At 37.1% G+C, this 19,847-nt stretch overlaps 2 protein-coding genes across 2 annotated transcripts; one reads left to right on the forward strand and one right to left on the reverse strand.

Moving 5' to 3' along the window:
* The first annotated feature begins 133 nt into the window (after positions 1-133).
* On the forward strand, positions 134-14,212 carry LOC137740956 (uncharacterized). The gene is made up of 27 exons (XM_068480760.2): positions 134-505; positions 594-659; positions 748-834; positions 1,037-1,093; positions 1,200-1,264; positions 1,366-1,535; positions 1,843-1,904; positions 2,203-2,286; positions 2,543-2,702; positions 3,380-3,495; positions 4,387-4,515; positions 5,093-5,164; positions 5,340-5,435; positions 5,508-5,585; positions 6,149-6,277; positions 6,751-6,927; positions 7,090-7,293; positions 7,407-7,520; positions 7,623-7,870; positions 8,107-8,152; positions 8,244-8,492; positions 9,118-9,348; positions 11,688-11,779; positions 12,432-12,660; positions 12,807-13,160; positions 13,432-13,505; positions 13,621-14,212. The coding sequence occupies exons 1-27, from the start codon at positions 392-394 to the stop codon at positions 13,724-13,726; spliced, it is 3,609 nt and encodes a 1,202-aa protein (XP_068336861.2). The 5' UTR covers positions 134-391; the 3' UTR covers positions 13,727-14,212.
* Positions 14,213-14,654: 442 nt separating this feature from the next.
* Positions 14,655-18,507, reverse strand: GUN1 (s uncoupled 1). The gene is made up of 4 exons (XM_068480761.2): positions 16,304-18,507; positions 15,395-15,611; positions 15,083-15,267; positions 14,655-14,998 (listed from the first exon to the last, which is right to left on the reverse strand). The coding sequence occupies exons 1-4, from the start codon at positions 18,241-18,243 to the stop codon at positions 14,734-14,736; spliced, it is 2,607 nt and encodes an 868-aa protein (XP_068336862.2). The 5' UTR covers positions 18,244-18,507; the 3' UTR covers positions 14,655-14,733.
* Positions 18,508-19,847: the final 1,340 nt, after the last annotated feature.

The following is a 19,847-nucleotide window of genomic DNA, read 5'->3' on the forward strand; positions in this document are numbered from 1 at the left end:
TGCCATAAAAGTGGAATCAAACTTAATTTTTGGGCTACTTGTGAATGGCCTTACAAATAGGTGGTGTTAAGTTCCACTCTTGTTAACAATTTCAATGTCAACCATTACTAGCTCGTTGTGTTGGGTTTAAGTCAAATCTCCTTAAAAAAAGAAAAAAGAAAAGAAAAAGAAAAAGAAAAAGAAAAAGAAGTCACTGTACTGAAATACTCGAGTCTCCACTCTCTTGCGGACTGATTCGTAAGCTCTCTCTCTCTCTCTCTCTCTCTGTTGTTTTAAATGATGGATCATATAAACTAGGCAGATCTGCGTCGTTGCTTTCAGAGAAACACATCTTTTTCTCGGCCCTCGCAAATATCTCAACTACACAACACACGCGCACGACGGAGGCCAAATGGCCATCAAAGACCACGCCTCACCCTTACTCTTCTTTTTCTTCTTCCTCGCAATCTCTTCCCTCTCCACCACTTTCGCCGATTCAGTCCACGGCTGCGGCGGTTTCGTCGAGGTAAATAACTTCATATTTTTCACTGTTTGAGTTAATGGGTTTTACCCTTTTACTTGATCGACTAAGGAATCGCACTGTAAACTTGCAGGCTCGCTCTTCTCTGATCAAGGCCAGGAAGCCCACCGATGCTAAATTGGATTTTTCTGACATCACGGTAAAACAAATTTTACTGAGTTTTCGTCACTAATGCAAATCCAGATACAAGATATCGAACGAGTTGCAAATTGATTTTGGGATTTTAGGTTGAGCTTCGGACAGTTGATGGGTTTTTGAAGGATAGCACTCAATGTGCTCCCAATGGTTACTACTTCATTCCCGTATATGACAAGGTGTTATTTCTTCTTCTTTTTCGAGGCTTTGGATTTCGCTGCATCTTTTCATTTCACATGCTCTCATGCTTCAGTGGTGATTTGTGTTGTTTTTAAAATTATCGGAGTTGATCACGAAAAGCCACACACTTGATGTTTCTTACTTGACTGAAACGTTCTGTTGTTTGTTCAATGCTTCTCGTTGCCGTTATTGATAATGCAGGGTTCTTTTGTTATTAAAATTAACGGCCCAGAGGGATGGTCATGGAACCCAGACAAGGTTTATTAATTTTTCTTTTCTCTGTCTTTCGATCTATTCCTATATGTGGTTCGTTGACTCAAAATTTGCGCTTGTCCTGAAATCTGATAACAGTAGTGTTTTCTAGGTTCCTGTTATTGTTGATGATTCCGGCTGCAATGGCAGTCAAGATATTAACTTTCGGTTTACAGGGTGTGTTCTTTTGCTCTTATTTGAGTTTGCATGATCTTATAAGCATTTCTGTCCTTCCTTTGGGCTTTTGGTATAAACTACCTTGTGGTATATGTGGGTAGGTTCTCCTTGTCTGGTAGAGTAGTGGGAGCGGTTGGTGGAGGGAGTTGTTCCGTTCAAAATGGAGGTCCTCCAAATATTGAAGTTGAACTTTTGTCTGATACTGGTGGTGTTGTTTCTTCTGTTATAACATCACCAGGGGGGAGTTACTTGTTCAAAAATATTATTCCAGGTACAAAACTTGAGCTTTTGTCTATATTACAAATTTACAATTCATAAATCCTTTCAATATATCACATACTTTTCAAAACAGATTATAATTTGATTATGTTTCCCATATGTCCTGTACACTTCAACAGTTGTGATTATATGTTTCCTTTGTGAAACTGCAATTTTCATCATGCATTATTTTGTATATCATGATTTGGTTTCCAAGACCGATTTTATGAATGAAAGATTTCCTTGTATTTGTCTCTCTCATTTAGTGCACTTTTCAGCAGATGAATAACTTTGTTATCAAATATCCGTCTTGTGTGCAGGAAAATATGAATTACGTGCTTTGCACCCTGACTTGAAAGTTGAAATAAGAGGTTCAACAAAGGTTCATTTATTATTCTTTCTTCTGCCATAATTGTTTTACTTTTCTTTTGGACTTGTGTGTTGTGTTTATCTCCCATTGAATTTCTCTTGCCCTTTCTTGCCAAATATGAGTATGTCATCTTATATTAGGTTACTCGGTTTTATAAAATTATAACATGTTACTGGTTTCATAAGATTATAATAATTACATGGTTTTGTAAGATTATCTTACATAGTTTCTTAAGATTATGTTATGTTACCATTGATAAGCCTTTACAAATTTATATGACACTCATGTGGAAATTATATACTTCTTGCAGGTGAATTTGGGGTTCGGAAATGACGTAGTGGATGACATTTTCTTTGTCCCTGGGTATGATATTCGTGGATTTGTTGTTTCTCAGGTAAGAATGTTACTTTAGAGATGACAATTGTTCATCATACATTTTGCTTTGTCTACAAGTCCCTATCTTAAATATGTGCAATTAATGAATTGAGAAATCTATCCATCAGTACAAGAGTTGGATTGCTTTATTTATAGTTGTTTTCTTCTAATTGATGTTGGTTCCCCTAATGTGGTGGTGGTCAGGTGAAATTGGACTTCTAGTTTGTCTACTTAGATTGTAGACTGATTTCTTTGTTTCTTCTTGTTTGGGATAGGGAAATCCAATATTGGGAGTTCACGTTTATTTATACTCAGATGACGTCTTAGAGGTAGATTGTCCCCAAGGTTCTGGAACTTCTTCTGGGATGAGGAAGACACTGTGCCATGCTGTATCTGATGCTCATGGGATGTTCATGTTTAAATCAATACCTTGTGGTAATTGTATACGTTTGCTATTTATTTGGTTTATTTTAGGCAGTTTCATTACACTTTTTCCCCAATATATGTCCTCTTTGTTTTATAACTTCTGCTTATTTATGCTTTATGTATTATTTAAAGTTTGATTGTTTGCGGTAGATGTTCCATTGAGATGTTTAACTGATCAGTGCATTTTAAATCATATAAGATTGTATACTTTTAGAGTTTGTGGTCAACAAACTATATAGAAGCTGCATTTGGGATTTCTTTTAATACTAAGTGATCAATGTTATACTGGTATTCTTTTAGTACATAGTTAAATGCTTGCAACTATTGCAGAAAACCACGATTTTGTTTTCCTTGGAAAACCTAACAGAAAAATCTGGTTGGCGGACAAAATGACACCTCTTACCCTCTAAAAGTTAAAAGAAAGGGGTAGTGGGTGCAGACAAAGAACAGAACATTTATATTCAGACAAATGTTTATATGATCTTTTTCGCTAACCACTGTCTTGCTACCTTATGTCGTATATGTAGTCACAAATCTTAATTATCGTGCCACCTTATTTTGTTAATGAAGTTTCAAGATTCATCTGGTTTGAAGCCCTCTTGCTTGGAAAATGCTCATCATATGCATCTCACTTTTTACTGCCTTCAAATTGAACCTAGTGCTCAGTTTCATTGAATCATTGGCAGGAACGTATGAGCTCATACCTTATTACAAGGGGGAAAACACAGTATTTGATGTTTCACCTCCTGTCATGTCTGTAACTGTTGAGCATCAACATGTGACAGTTCCTCAGAAGTTCCAGGTAAGATGTATAGCGGTCTGCAAGGTCAAAATTCAGACATTTGGTGTTTTAATATTTGTTGCACAATTTGTCTTCCCGAGATACTTCTGTTTTTTTCTACGGGCCTGTTTGGTTCACGTATTACGAGCTTGGGAATGGCTATGTAATTTCCCAATTGTGGAAAGTGCACTCATGGGAATTCTAATCATGTCACATGGGCTTCAAACTCCCATGAAGGGGGAAGTTGAAACCCTTGGGCCCCCTTGGGTTTGCTTCTCACTTGCCCTGTGAAAGCATTTATTGCTCTCTCATCCCTAAATTACCCTCATTATTAACTACAACTACAACTTTGTCTCTAAATATTCGAGGTGTTTCTTTTTCTTTAATAAGGTATTATTGGGAAGTAGGAAAAACTTTAATTCGTATTACTATAAAAACCAAACATTGGAATGGAAATAAAATGTATTTCCTTGTTACCATTTCCCTGCATTTTCAAGTAAAGGATTGGAATCATTTCATTCCCAACCTATTAGGAATATGTATGGGAAGTGTCCAAATAACTCATTCCGTGAACCAAACAGGCCCTTATAGTATACAAGATTAAACTGTATATAACCAACCACTCTAAGTCATTTAGCCTCATTTGGTTCGGGTTAAATCTATTGATTGGCTGCCCATCCATCAATGTGAAACTGTCATATTGCAATTATGTATACCTGTATAAAGTTAGAGTAAAAATATGTTATTCACACTGATTCAATTAGATTAGACAATTGGAAGCCCCTTCATTCCTTTGAAAATGTTATATAATTTATTTGTGTATGCTGACATTAGTTATTCTTGTGTTGTGTTTGGATTTATATTTGACAGTTTCATCTTTTTGTTTTGTTTTGTTTTTGTTTTTGTGTGTAGGTCACTGGATTTTCTGTTGGGGGACGAGTTGTGGATGGAAATGATGAAGGCATTGAAGGTGTTAAAATTAAAGTTGATGGTCATGAAAGGTCCATCACTGACAAACAAGGATATTACAAGCTTGACCAGGTATGCATCTACCTTTTTCCCTCCCTGTTAGCTTCCTTTGTTACACAATAAAATAATGAAAACGCTCAAAAGCTCACGGCTGATAATTTTATTGAAAATTCCTGGCATTTAGCTCAACAAATGGCCAATATTTGGCGTTTTTACCTTCACCAAAGGAACGGCTGATAGTGCCTTGGAGTTTGCTATTAGCTGTTCCTTAAACAATTATGCGAGATGGGGGAAACACAATCTTACTTCCCTAAGCCTCCACAAAGAAACAAACTACATTTTAGCTTCACCCAAACACATGATCTGCCAATGGAAAGAAAGGCACGTATTAAGTCTTCTCGTTTGAACCATATTGCAATTTGCAAGTGATGGCCTTACTATGATCAATTGTCGAGGATAGAATGTGTACCTTGGGTAGTCTGTATCCTTTCAAATCAAAGGAGCAGGATAAAATTAGAAAGAGAGAGTTGCACTCAACCTCCTTGCAAAAGATTTACAAGTCCATCCCTGATGGTTCTAAACTAGACAGCATACTATTGTTATTGTTATCGGTAATGAATTTAGGTTACTTAGCTGTTGAATGTTGCAGATTACTTCCAATCGCTATGCAATAGAAGCCACAAAGGAGCATTACAAGTTCAGCAGTTTGAAGGACTATTTGGTATATTTTATGAGAACCTGTTTCTGAACTTTTACATTGAGTCTATAACAAGGTTACCATCTTATGTGTTATTAGAAGCTACAATGTTTAGTATTCTGCGTTTAACTAGGCGGTTTCCATCATTATGAATTGTGCTCCGTTATATTTTTCTTTCTTACTTTGCTTGCTGATCCAGGTATTACCAAATATGGCTTCAGTAATGGATATTAAAGCAGTTTCCTATGATGTCTGTGGTGTGGTTCAGATGGTTAGTGCTGGTTACAAAGCAAAGGTAAAGATCACATTCCCTATGTTCTTCTTTCTATGTTATATGCAGGAATAATATTTTCATATTTAAATTTAGGTAGCTCTGACTCGTGGCCCTGAAAATGTCAAACCGCAAGTGAAACAGACTGATGGAAGTGGAAATTTCTGCTTCGAGGTATGTTAGTTTGGTGTGCAATAAGGAGGTGGTCTTTATTTCCGGGCGTGTCTAGAAACAAGTAGTATTTTCTGATATTGAGATGGTTGAGAGTATGATAGAGAATGGGTAACTGGCCCAGTTCTCAATGATTGAAGCCAGAATTAATTACTCTGTGCTCCTTTTAATTTAATTTATACATGTTTGATACTGCAAGTGTGAAACTTACTACATTTGTGAAGTGATGCAAAGTTGTTTGGTCAATGAACTGACATGTTCCTGTTTTAGAATCCAGTTCTGATCCTAGGATTGCTTGTACCGCATTAGAATTTTCGATAAAGAAAAGTTCTTTGAACTAACTTAGTCTTTGTATGATGAGGTGGAGAAGGACAACTTCTTTATTTTTTGTGTAAGCAGTTATCAACATAGTAAATTTATTGTGTGCTGTAATTTTCTTTTTTTTTTTTTTGGTTGCCTATTGTAGGTGGGTTTTCAGCCATGCATTCATTGGTTTATGTGTTGTGGATCCAAACTTAACCCCTTTTGCCTATGCAATTTACATCTTCTTTGCCTTTTATGCCCAGGTCCTACCTGGTGAATATCGTTTATCTGCTATATCAGCTACCCCTGACAGTGCTTCTGGCCTAATGTTTTTGCCGTCTTATATCGATGTTGCTGTCAAAGGTCCATTATTGAACGTCAAGTTTTCTCAGGTGACTTTTCTTAAATGATACGGATATTTGTTTTTCCATAAAATATAACTTTTTTCTTTGGGAATTTTTATCGGCACTCCATAAGTCTAATTGTGCACTGCAAACTTTCTATAGTCAGAAGGAAAAATGCTTTTATGAGGAGTGCACAATTAGATTTTTGGAGTGCCAATAATAGTTCCCTTTTCCTTTCTATTCTTATTTTTCATCTTTGAGTCTTCAATGCTTGTGCATACTTATATGCACTAAAAGCTGCGTTCTAACATGAATATAATACCTTTTCATATAAGTTCAGATTGATTTGGTTGGTCTAGTTATTCATTTGATTTATTACCGCATATGAGATGGACACAAAATTGCTTCTTTCATCAACATAAAATCAGAAGTATTCTACATTGTGCTTGCTTACGTTAGTTATGCAATTTCTTACTATTTTTTCTTTTTTTTCTTTTTCTCTCTTTTTGTCATTAATTAAGGCATTGGTCAATGTACGTGGAACTGTAACCTGCAAGGAGAAGTGTGGCACATCTGTTTCTGTTATCCTTGTTGGTTTAGCTGGTAAACGTAATGAAGAGAAGAGGACAATTAATTTGACTGATGAGAGTAGTGAATTTCACTTCGAAAATGTCATCCCAGGGAAATACAGATTTGAGGTACAGTTATTCATCTCTGCCCATTGCATTTTATTGAATTATTCTGTGTTGCAGAATGTTGTTATGATACGATACAAAAAGTTTTAATGTCAGAATTAGCATTCATTTGGTATAATTGCTATTAATATGCTTATTTTCTTTGGATGTATGTTGTTACCTTAGGTCAAGCACAATTCAGAAGAACCCACAGCTGTAGAAGATAATTGGTGCTGGGAGAAAAGTTCCATTGATGTGGATGTTGGTGTGGAAGATGTAAAAGGAATTGAATTTGTTCAAAAAGGTTACTGGCTCAATGTCGTTTCCACCCATGATGTAGATGCTTTTATGATTCAGCCAGATGGTTCTTCCATTAATTTGAAAATTAAGGTTTGTTCTGTTATTTAATAAGCCTCCCGGTGATCTAAAGATTCTAAACTAAGATGCATATGCACCAGCATCTGAGTTCTTTTTTTTTTTTTCCTCCTCTGTATGAATTGCAGAAAGGTTCCCAGAATGTATGTGTAGAATATCCTGGAGTGCATGAACTTCATTTTGTCAACTCTTGTATTTTCTTTGGGAGCTCATCAATTAAGACTGATACTTTAAACCCATTGGTATGGTGTTATCTTCCCTTTTGTGTTTTTTTTTTCACCACTTGTAGTGATCTTGCTTGAGTAAAATCTCCTTCCCCTCAAATCTTTTATTTATTTTTGCAGCCTATTTATCTGAAAGGAGAAAAGTATCTTGTCAAAGGACAAATCAGTGTTTCATCAAGCTCATTTGAGGGTGTCAGCGAGGTACCTGAGAATTTCATTGTGGATATTCTGAATGCCGGGGGCAGTATTATAGATGAGACCACAGCTAGGCTCACTTCCAGTGGAAATGATCAGAGTGCTGTAGTGTATGAATATTCTGCATGGGCCAATCGCGGAGAAAGACTTACCTTTGTTCCTAAGGATCCAAGGTTCATGGTTAATTGTTTCTCTTTATAACTAATCAGTCATGGCTCTTGCACATCTCAAATGTTTAGATGTGTCTACTACGAAATGTCTTTTGGTTTCTTATGCGCACTGAATTGTTACTCTATCCTTTTAAGATTTACTCTCTGTTGCAAAGAAAACTTGGTGTAGTACTGCATTTGTGTTACTGTTTGCTTTTACTTCATTTTTTGCTTCTGACTTGAGCTGTGATGTTTTGCAGAACTGATGAGACGAGGAAGATATTGTTTTATCCCAGACAACATGATGTATGTATTGGGTTTGGATTTTTCCAACTGAAGAAATGAAAGTCCATTATTTTTTTTATCGAAGATTAATCTTGCAACTTTTCTCCATCAGATCTTAATTTCAAATGATGGCTGCCAAGCTTCAATCCCTCCATTCTCTGGTCGATTGGGTTTATATATTACAGGATCAGTCTCTCCCCCTATTTCTGAAGTTCATATTAAGATTCTTGCTGCTGGGGATAGCCACATTGCTCAACTTAAGGACGGTGAAATAGTACTGGAGACTACCACGGGAATGGATGGCGCTTTTGTTGGGGGACCTTTATATGATGACATAACATACCATGTTGAGGCTTCAAAGGTTTGGAACATCTACTAAAACCTTAATTTACTTTCTGCAGTAAAGTGTCCAGCATTGTGTACTTTTTTTTAACCGTCTTGAAGGTGATACATTTGAATATTGTTGACTTGATAATTGTTGTTTGCTCTTTTTGGATTTTAGGTGGTGGTTTGTAAAATTTGTTTGGAATTTACAAGGATTAAAACGTGCTACATAGGAGGCCAAGAAAATCTAGTAAAGCAATTTAAAAGATATATAATTCAGATAGTACAAATCTTGGAGACCTTGCACTTTAATTCTCTTTGTCTTGAGATTGTCAGTATAAACCTCCCCAGGAAAACTTGTGATTCTCCAACCTTTTAAATTTTTGACATATTTGTGCATACTCTTACATCTTTTTGTTTTTCTCAATACGGATAAATTAAATGAAGAACAAAGGAGAGGTTGATATCTTTGTTCCATCGTTAAGATTCTCTCTTCCTGGCTTGTTACCCCGCACGCTTAAGATGGTCATAGTACATAGATAATACATATCAATGATTAAGAGAGGAATGAACTAAGATTATTTTCACTTGTGAACTGAGTACAAGAAATACGTGAAACTGCAATTCCTTGCTATCAACCTAATGTCTTCCATTTTGTGCAGCCTGGGTATCATTTAAAACAAGTTGGGCCTCATTCCTTTTCTTGTCAGAAGCTTGGCCAAATTTCTGTAAATATTCATTCTAAAGATGATGCTAAAGAGACTATTCCTTCAGTGTTATTATCTTTGAGTGGCGATGATGGCTACAGAAACAACTTGGTATCTGGAGCTGGTGGAGCATTCCTATTTAACAACTTATTTCCAGGGACATTCTATCTCCGTCCTCTGCTAAAGGTACCCTTTGAGGATATACATTCTGAATGCAAGATTCCTATTATCTTCCAGGATATACATGCTAATAATTCTCCTTTTCTTCCTATTCTGCCTTCTCTTTCTTTAATCTCCTTGTTTTCAATCTTCATAATGCATGAGTTAAGTATGCATTAGGATGTTACAAGGCGTGTTCAACAATCATCAATCATGTTACTAAAAAAATTTATGTTATTTTTGTCTTATATTTATGGTTGGTGACGTTGGTCACAAAACTAGTCACACTTGCATTGCTTACCTTTGCTTAGAAATAGAGTCTGACAAGAAAACTCAGTTCCACCATGCACCTTGCTAAAATAACATTGGAATTAAAATGACTGTAAAGCTAGTTTAGGCAAAAGTCCGTAGGATATATTATTGTTTTTACATTTTAAAGTACAATGACATTTTTCTCATTTTTATCTTTTGACTAGTCTAAAGAACAATGATATTTGTTCAGTTGAAGTTTACTGTATGTATCTTAAAGATTCTGTATAAATACATACATATAAATATATATATATATACATACATATAAATATATATATACATATTACATACATATAAATATATATATACATACATATAAATATATATATATATATATATATATATATATAATACAGTCACCTATGTTGTGTGTATGTGTATCTGACATATAATTCCTAAGGACTATGATGTTTTTGTAACACACACACTGGCAAGACATGTATACATCTTATTTATTTGTGTCATAATGTTAGGGTTCTGTACAAAGTTATATTATTTCAAAGATACCATCAAAAGAGAAATAAAAACTTGTTTATATCTACTTTCAAGAGTCAGTTTTTCTTTCAGGTACCCGTACCACATGCAATGGGTTTATAAACTTGTTATGGCTTTGACATTTGCAATTGAGAGTTTTGTTTATATAATTTACAAGCTAGTTAGCTCTATTTTTCTCATATTATGTTAGTGCTGTTATGCCTCGTTTGATGTTTAGGATTGGCATGGGGGACAACTCACTAAATTTAATGAATGTTTTATGGATATATGGATGCCAGCTTGCATATTTTGTCCAAGTGAAGATAGAAGATGGAAAAATCATAATGAAAACTTATCCCTCCTAATCCCCAAAAAATGGTAGGATTGAGAGGGACCAATTTTCTTCATGACTTTTCCATCTTCTACGTTCACTTGGACCAAACTTTGCAAGTTGACATCCATATTTTTATTCAACATGCATTGAATCTAGTGGATTATCGAAGCCAAGCCAATCCTAGACATCAAACGAGCCCTTATAGTGTAAGTTTGTCTTCATATAGAGAAAATCCTTGGCTGGCCATTGTAGATTGATCATAATACAAAAGAGGCTAAATATCCAAAATGGTCCATGAGATTTGCATAATCAATAGAAATGGTCCTTAAGATTCAAAATCAATAGAATGGTCCCTGAGATTGTCCACCATCCATGATTTTGGTCCTTCCGTTAAAAACTCTTTGGGCAATTTTCAAAGTTTCGTAACTCAATCGATTCTTAACCAAATTCGACCCATAATATATCAAAATGAAGATAGGAAAGTGTAGAACAAGATTATACATATTTGGAAGCCCAATGGTTGCCGGAGATGCCCGGAAAATAGCCTGAAAGGTGATTGGTTCGCGGGAAAACTGGAAAACTCGCCGGAAACTGGGTTAACTTTAAACATTCATAACTTCTTAAATACTTAAAGAAATTGAGTGATTCAAAAACGAAAATCATACTTCTCGATGAGACGAAGATAATAGTACCTTTCGTGTTAGCCACTTTCGAGCCGTTTTCTGGCCAAACCACGACTATTTAGCTGTCGAGAAAGGTATCATTATCTTCGTCTCATCGAGAAATATGATTTTCGTTTTTGAATCACTCAATTTCGTTGAGTATTGAAGAAGTTATGAACGTTTAAAGTTTACCCAGTTTCCGGCGAGGTTTTCAGTTTTCCCGCGAACCAGTCACCTTTTAGGCTATTTTCCGGCCATCTCCGGCAACCATTGGGCTTCCAAATAGGTATAATCTTGTTTTACACTTTTCTATCTTAGTTTTGATATATTATGGGTCGAATTTGGTTAAGACGAAGCTTTGAAAAATGCCAAAGAGTTTTTAACGGAAGAACCAAAATCATGGATGGTGGACAATCTCAGGGACCATTTCTATTGATTATGCAAATCTCAGGGACCATTTTGGATATTTAGCCTACAAAAGATGGAACTACGGACAGGCCCCCTAAAGACCCCGATGAGTTATCTGTATGCTAAGGCTATAATTAATCACTCCACCTAACAAGTGAATTTTTGACGTCCTATAGGAGTTTGCCTTTTCTCCTCCAGCACTGGCGATAGATCTTGGTTCTGGGGAGTCTAAAGAAGCTATTTTCTTGGCTACTCGAGTGGCTTACAGGTTTTCCATTAGTCTTCTCTTGTATTTGATTTGCATAATTTTTTTTATTTTAAATGTGATCCATGTACAAAGTTTATTTTTATTATTGCTGTTGCACATATAAATGTTGACAAACCATTTTCTCTTTCATATCTAGAATTTTGAACTTCATGTTTATTACAATTTGGAATTTATAAATTTGAAGTAATTAAGGATTTTGTTGGATCTGTGGATTAAACTATTTCCAGATTGTAGCAATTTTATCCACGGATTTCTCCTTTGCCAAGAATTGATAAAATTGATTTGAAACATGATATAATTCTTGTGCAGTACAACTTCGCCTGATTGATTTTGCTTTTCTTCCCTTTTTAGTCATCATTGTTTGCTTTTGGTAATTATCTTAATATGAGTTTATGCTACTGTGATTTTGACTTTTAATCAGTTTTCTTTTTCTTTTTCCAAAATAACTTTAATCCATATTATATACATCGCAGCATATTTATCTGTGCATGCATGGTCCAAGTTTTGAAGTCTTTAAAACCAAACCTGTTTCATTTATACTGATGATAGTACTTTAGAATTTGTATCAGTGCAACCATGTGGAAACATACAGATTTGATATTCATTTATGATTCTTTCTGTGAGATACTAAGTTGGTTTATACCCTTTCCAGTGCTATGGGTGTTGTTACTCTATTGTCTGGCCAACCAAAAGAAGGCGTGTTGGTTGAGGCCAGATCAGAATCAAAAGCCTATTACGGGGAAACAGTGACTGATTCATCTGGAAGTTATCGTTTGAGAGGACTTCTTCCTGACACAACCTATGTAATCAAAGTAGTGAAAAGGGATGGTTTTGGTAGTGCTAAAATTGAGCGTGCGTCACCAGAATCTGTTCCCATCAAGGTTAGCAGCTAGAAATTTTTTGCAGTATAGTAGACCGAACTTCCTTGGAGTGGAAAGATCAGTCCAGTATTTAGAAATTAAGTCTTTGATAATGTTGCTTCCCATCCATGTGTATGTATTTATTCACGGTTTTGGTAATTTTGTAGGTTGGACACGAGGATATCAAAGGATTAGATTTTCTGGTTTTTGAACAGCCAGACACAACTGTTTTAAGTTGCCATGTTGAAGGAAAGAGAATAGAGGAACTGCATCCGCACCTACTGGTGGAAATCAAATCATCTAGTGATCTTTCTATGGAGTCCGTCTTCCCTCTTCCGCTTTCCAACTTTTTCCAAGTGAAGGACTTACCCAAGGGTAAGCACCTTCTGCAGCTTCGTTCTAGTCTTCCGTCAAGCAGCCATAACTTTGAATCCGAGGTTATTGAGGTTGATTTAGAGCAGAATACTCGTATACATGTTGGCCCCCTCAGATATGTATTTGAGGAGGATCACCACAAGCAGGTTTGTTCTACTTCTCTTTCCAATTGTTCTTTAACAATCTTGTAAGAGTGCAATGCCTTAAAGTTATACACCCCTTCCCTTATTTTCTTAAATCATATAAACATAGATGCTTCTAATTTATGGTACTTTCTGGAACGGCATATCACCTATTGTGGTGCTTACTTTTATTTAGGATGGTTCAATTTTTTGCATGTGAGGCTATGAATTGAGTTTAGAGTTAGGCTAACGAAATATTAATTTGTTTCTCCTCTTCCACTTCCATGACCTACAGGAGTTGACTCCGGCGCCAGTTTTCCCTCTTATAGTTGGCGTCTCAGTGATTGCTCTGTTTGCCACCATTCCAAGGTATTTGTTATATTATTTTCTTCCAACTACATCTGCTGCTTACTGGTTCTGGAACTTTTTGTCCTCGTGAACAAGCTGTAATTGTTGTCTACTTTTGTTATGCCTCACCTTGAAGCTTGAAGGACTTATACCAATCCACAGTGGGAATACCAACACCCGGATTCACTACAACTGCAAAGAGGGAAGTGCGGAAAACTGTTTTGAGAAAGAAGACTTACTGAATATCTGTTTGTGCCTAATAGAAATGCACCTCGGGTAATATCTAACATTGAATCGGATAATGCCCTTGCTGTGTGGAGGTTGAAGATGAGCTTAGCCTAGGAAAAGAGCTTAGAAAATTAGAGCCACTCGCTGTATTTCTCCTCGCGTCATGTAGGCAGGTACGGTTGTGTGATATAAATTTTGTATTTCTCATAGCAAAAACTTCCACCACGGTTGAGGTCCTTCATGACCAAATTTTTGGTCTAGGGTTCATGACCTAATTTTTGGTCTTGAATTTTAAGATGACTAATCTTGCACTTACGGAAATTAGTGACATACAGGATGATTCATAAGGGTAGGATTGAGTTGGGGGGCCTGAAAGGTCTCACATTTCTTGACAACAGGGATGTGTATGTATGTTATGAACCTACATATCTTAACAACAGATTATGTAATGTTTATTGTTTTCAAATCACGATTAGACATCGTAGTACTTTTTATTGACATTATCGTTGTTCTCATTTATCTTGAAGTTCCAAGTGTTCGATTTTAAGAACACAATCAAATTTATAATTGTATTGTATGCGACTCTCCATCGTGTATAACTTGATCAGTCTTTCGACCACCTTGCTTGATTCCCAGGTTAAAACCACTAACCCTTGAGAAGAAACAAACGAAAACTTCGTTCTTTGGTGAATAGGGGAAAAATTTGCATACCGAAATTTTACTCTTTTTCTTTGTGCTGCATTGGTAATTGTTTGCGGATTTTTTAGACCACTCGTATGGCTTAAAACTTCTAGGACTTGCAATTTATAATTCTTTCACCAAAAAGCCTACAACCGCTACTGCAGAAATACACTGCAAAGTTCCAAATTCGGATTGAGAAAAGGGAGCATCAACCTTGTCTCAAATAGCTGATGAGAGAAAGCGCCGTCTAAAATGCTATGCTAGAACTAATGATACAAATATATTACATTTCGTTAACATGTTTACAAGAATACAAAAAATTTGCATATGTTACAAACAACTACAAGGCTAGCGCTTGAAAATTGGAGATTTGGTCCAAATGTGCACCTTTTGGGTAAGTCCTGTCATCGTGAAGAACGAGCACCTCCAGTGTCCCAGATTCTTTTAACCAGGCAGCAGCCACAGAGCCCGTCGATATAAACCTACCCAAGTTACACTTGGCAACGTGAAAGGGTGCACCCATGCTAGTAAGAAGTGCCTCAATAGCTCGTCGTAAGGTACTGTCACCTACTACTTTGCTGTGCTTCCCCCATCCTGTTAGAATGCTGCAGGGAGTCCGACAAATAAACTCAAGATTCTAACAAATATTATGCAAACAGTGACTTGTTTGATGAGAAAAAAATGCAAACCTTAACAGGTTCGGTAATTGTTGGCCTTTAAACACTATAGTGCGTATATTGAGCAACCATGCATGAACCATTGCCCGGGCAGCCCCAGGAGACATTAGATGCAAATCTAAGCACGAATCAGACCACACACTTTCCCATACATTTCGGCGTTTCCCTTCAAGCACAACCAGTTGTGCCCCTTGTTTCTATTAAAATACACGTTGATAAAAATGAAAAAACTTAATATGGGGAAAAAAAAATTTAGACCTTGAATTGTTTGGGGTAAGGGAAAAACATGTTACACCTGAAAAGGTGGCATCTTCTAAAACTTACCTGTCCGTAGTGCCATAGCATGTCGGTCAGAGCATTATAGAATGCAGATGCAGTCGAAGAGTCCATCTGCTTAACTTCATCAAACAGAGACTGAGCTTTAACCCATACATTATCCCGGTAACCCATAAGAAGTCCGTGGGCAACCCCATAAACTTGATTATCAAACAACCGGAGTTCCTCCAATAACATTGAAGCATCGTCAAATGAATTACAACGGCTGCATTGAAAAGCCAATGAAACCGAGATTAACCATATATTCTGGGATGCTATTGGACTATGTTTACATTAAAAACATAAGATTAGGGGAATGCAACGGAGATTAAAGAATCCACATCGTACTCAACATTAGATATCCTAATCAAAGCAACTGATCATTGACATTGTAGCATAATAACCTCAATGACACTACAATGAATAGTGGTTGTTTTTCACCTTCCACGAGTTGAAACGAAGTGAAGTAGGTAGAGTTTCCTTTGCTTGATTTGCTTCTTTTCTGGACTAACAACTTACTATGAGTAAACAGTCCTTAAGACATACGTCTACAATTGTTGTGTTTGAAAGGTTCCACTCTGCCTATATCAGTGCATATATTTAAGAACCCTCCAGTGCATATAATTCTTAACTGTATCATAGCCATAAATTTTACTTCACGTACTCTCATGTTCTTGACATGCCTCACAACCCACAGAGCTCAACTGCTCCGTAGAGAAAATGAAAGCAAACTCTTGAGAAGCATGACACAGTATGTAAGGCATACACCATAAGAAACCGAGACTGAAACACTTATGAAATATGTAAGGTACAAATAAATCTAAATTGCTAGTAATGCACAGTTTAAAAATTGACTTTAACAGATCTTCAAGCAACAAGGTCCTCAATATACCATATACGAAAGGTAAAGAGATGTACCTGCACGCATTTAAAATGGCAGAAAATGTGACAACATTCGGCTTGATGTCTAGCTCATGCATCTTCTGAAAGATTCCCAAAATGCACAAGATTTCTTGTCTAACCTTCCTATCTTTTATCGCATAACCTGCTTTCTCAGCTGCAAGTTGCCCAAACATCTTCATAAATCTGTTATCCTCCCTATCTCCCACCTGAATTTCAAAGACCTTCCTTTCAGAAACTGTAGATGAAGATCCGGTCTGTATCACAATGCCTCCTGGAGCAGCATCTTCTGCACATTCTGTAGCTGCTGACCGACCAAAGGCATCAATTATTGAATTATAAGTGACAACATTAGGTCGAATCCCTTCCTTGGTCATCTCATCAAGCAACGAAAGAGCAGATTCCACCAGTCCATTTTTGCACAAAGCATTGATAAGTTCACTATAAAGCACAACATCAGCCTTCAACCCTGCATGCTTAAACTCTCTAAAAACCTTCATGGCCTCTGCATACAAACCACCTTTTGAATACAGATCGATCAATGTTGAATAAGTTAATATGTTTGGTGATACATGTTCTTCTATCATCTCATTGTACATTCTTTTAACTTCATCATACTTCCCTTGCTTCCCATACCCACCAAGAAGTGCATTATAAGACACAACATCCTTTGCAATCCCAACACTCTCCATCTCCTTGCAAACATTCAAAGCGTCCTCAAACCTACCAAGCTTCCCATATAGTGAAAGCAATGTGTTATATAGAACTCTGTCCAGACTGATGGCCAAAAACTTCATTTCATTAAATAAACTGAGTGCATCTTCTAATCTACCAGCCTTAGCATATCCATCGATAATAGTACTATAAGTAACCACATTGGGCAAAATATTCTTTGAAGGCATCTCTGACATCATCTGATATGCCAAATCCATCTGCCCACCTTTACAAATCGCATCTAGAAGCGTATTGTACGTGTAAATATCCTGATCAATCCCTCTATCCACCATCTCACTAAATAGGTTTCGAGCTGCCTCCCACAATCCCCCTCGACTACAAACCGCAAGGAGTGAATTATAAGTAATTCGATCTGGCTGAACCCCAATTCGCAGCATCTCATTGAAAATCTCCACTACCCTCTTAAATTCCACTCCCCCTTTTCCACACGCATCAATTACCGCATTGTAAGTAACCAAATTCGGTTTCAAGCCCGCATCTTTCATTGACTCGAGAACTCTTATAGCCTCCTCACAATACCCACTTCGCCCATAAGCACTAATCAACGCAGAATACGTATAAACGGTCTTTCCGTAGCCCTCATCAACAGCAGTTTGAAACACATTCTTAGCAAGCTCAACCTTTCCTAACCTACCAAGAGTACTAATCATAGAACTAGCTAATTTCCCCTGCTCAGTTCTCCTCCTCTCCCTCCTCACCGCAAACTCGAAACATCGAATTGCCTTCCAACACTCACCCCTATTCCCAAGCTCTCTTAGCAAAAACGTGTAATCATCAGACCCACAAAGCCTAGTCTCAAAACTAAGCAAAACATCATCAAGCGCCAGATTATTCTTACCGTATTGGACGGCGTGGTGCAGGGCCTCCTCTGCCAGCGCCGAGTGGCGGGAGCCCACGGTGGTCTTGGGGCGGCCCAGGTGCATTTTGGAGACGAATCGGGTGGAGCGGCGGCCCGAGAAGGCGGTGACAAGATCAGATTTTGGAGGAGGGAGAGAAGAGAGGGATGAAAAGGAGGAGGTGGGGGCGGGAAGCGGCGGCCTTGGGGCGGAGCGCGGTGGTTGGGAGGGTAAAGGCAGAGGCTTTGGGAGGGAAACTTGTTGGGTCGTCCATTGATTGGGTTGGCGGGAGTTGCGCTGAGATTTTAGGCGCTGGTTTTGGGGGTATTGGTGGCTCTGGTAAGGCTTAGTCGCCGTGATTGAGCAATGCGGCGGCGTTGAAGCCATTTTTGATATGTAAAGAGAGAGAGAGAGAGAGATGAATATACTGAGGAGGGTGAGAGAAAGAGAGAGATTTTCCTAATGGAGGTTTAGGTAGAGTTTGGTGAGGGAGAGGAAAAAAAGAAAGAGGGAGGAGGTGAGGAGGAAGGCATTTGGATGGATATGGCGGAGATAACAGAGAGAGAAAGCGAAAGGGTTTTAGAGATTGAGTGCGAGTGACAGCTTACGCGTATGCGGTAAATACTACGTAGAGTAGACTAATCAGTTGACTCTCTCTCTCTCTCTCTCTGTCCCCTTTTTTTTTTTCCAATCCTTCAAAACAAAAAGTTAATCTTCACCTTTTTTCCATTTTTTTCTTTTCTTTTTATAGTAAAAAAAATGAAAAAGAAAATATTATATTTCTTGAATAAGGGATGAACCAATCATTAGGATACCCATCCTTCTAACCCGGTTTTAATTTTTCGAAAGGACCCTTATCATATCTCTTCCACCAATTCATGTTAATCAACAAAATTAGATCTTTGAAATTTGATCAACAGCTAAAAATAGGAGGCTCATTTAAAAGTTAAAACATGAGGCTTCTTTAAAAATTATAATAATTTTAGCTGTTGAATCAAATTTTAAGGGTCCAGATTGGTTGATTGATTGAATTTGGTGGAAGAAATCCGGAGAGGATTCCTTTCCTTAATTTTTAGGTTTTAAGTATTTCAAAAAATTTCACCCAACTTTTTTAAAATTAAACATTTGTCAAGTTACCAACGTTATGTGATGACGTTATAAATATTAAGTGATGATGTTGCTAGCACTAAATGATGAGATGAACAAATTCTAAAGCTTGTTTTAATTAATCATTTTCTTTGGAGCTCCAAATTCCCAATCGACTCCTTTTAGTCAAGTTAAACCGTAAATTTGTTTGGCTATGTGTCCATTTGGAGATTCAAAGCTCCATAATTGAGAGTTAAATTCCATTTTAATATTTGTCCATGTCATCACTTAACGCTAGTGATGACATGCCCCTATCCCAATGTTCAGAGGACAGCGAGATGGCCACGTGCTGACCGACACCCGAGGTGGCATAAGCCATTTAATCAATGCATATGCCAAGAACATGAGAAAACATGCATATTAATTTGCTTGAACTACATAATATAATATTATTCGGCCGTACATAAAATGATAATGATAATGCATGACATGTTCAAAGCATATATCTAATTTAGAATACAAGCGGAAGGTGCTATTACAAATGAAGTCAAAGCAGAGAGGATGGCACGATATCATTGGTAGGGGAACGCCTCGTAGCTCGGATCGTATGCCTCGTTCCTATGTCCTGAGGGGGGGCGCAAAAACAAACATGAGTGGACCAAGTTGATATATATATATATATATATATATATATATATAATACTGAAACAGTTATTTATCAACGTACTAACCCCCAAAGTTTATGAACACTCATATAGCATAATAAGTAATAGGTTTTCCGAAAACCCTAGTATGCCATAAAACCTTTCATAAAACATATGTCATATGATGTGCTAAATAGTGGTATCATGTATCAGTGTCATACGGCTGAAGCCACCAACCTATGCCCAGCCGAAACCAATATA

This window comes from Pyrus communis, chromosome 9, assembly GCF_041283825.1.
Source record: "Pyrus communis isolate YQ-2024b chromosome 9, ASM4128382v1, whole genome shotgun sequence".
Lineage (NCBI taxonomy): Eukaryota > Viridiplantae > Streptophyta > Magnoliopsida > Rosales > Rosaceae > Pyrus > Pyrus communis.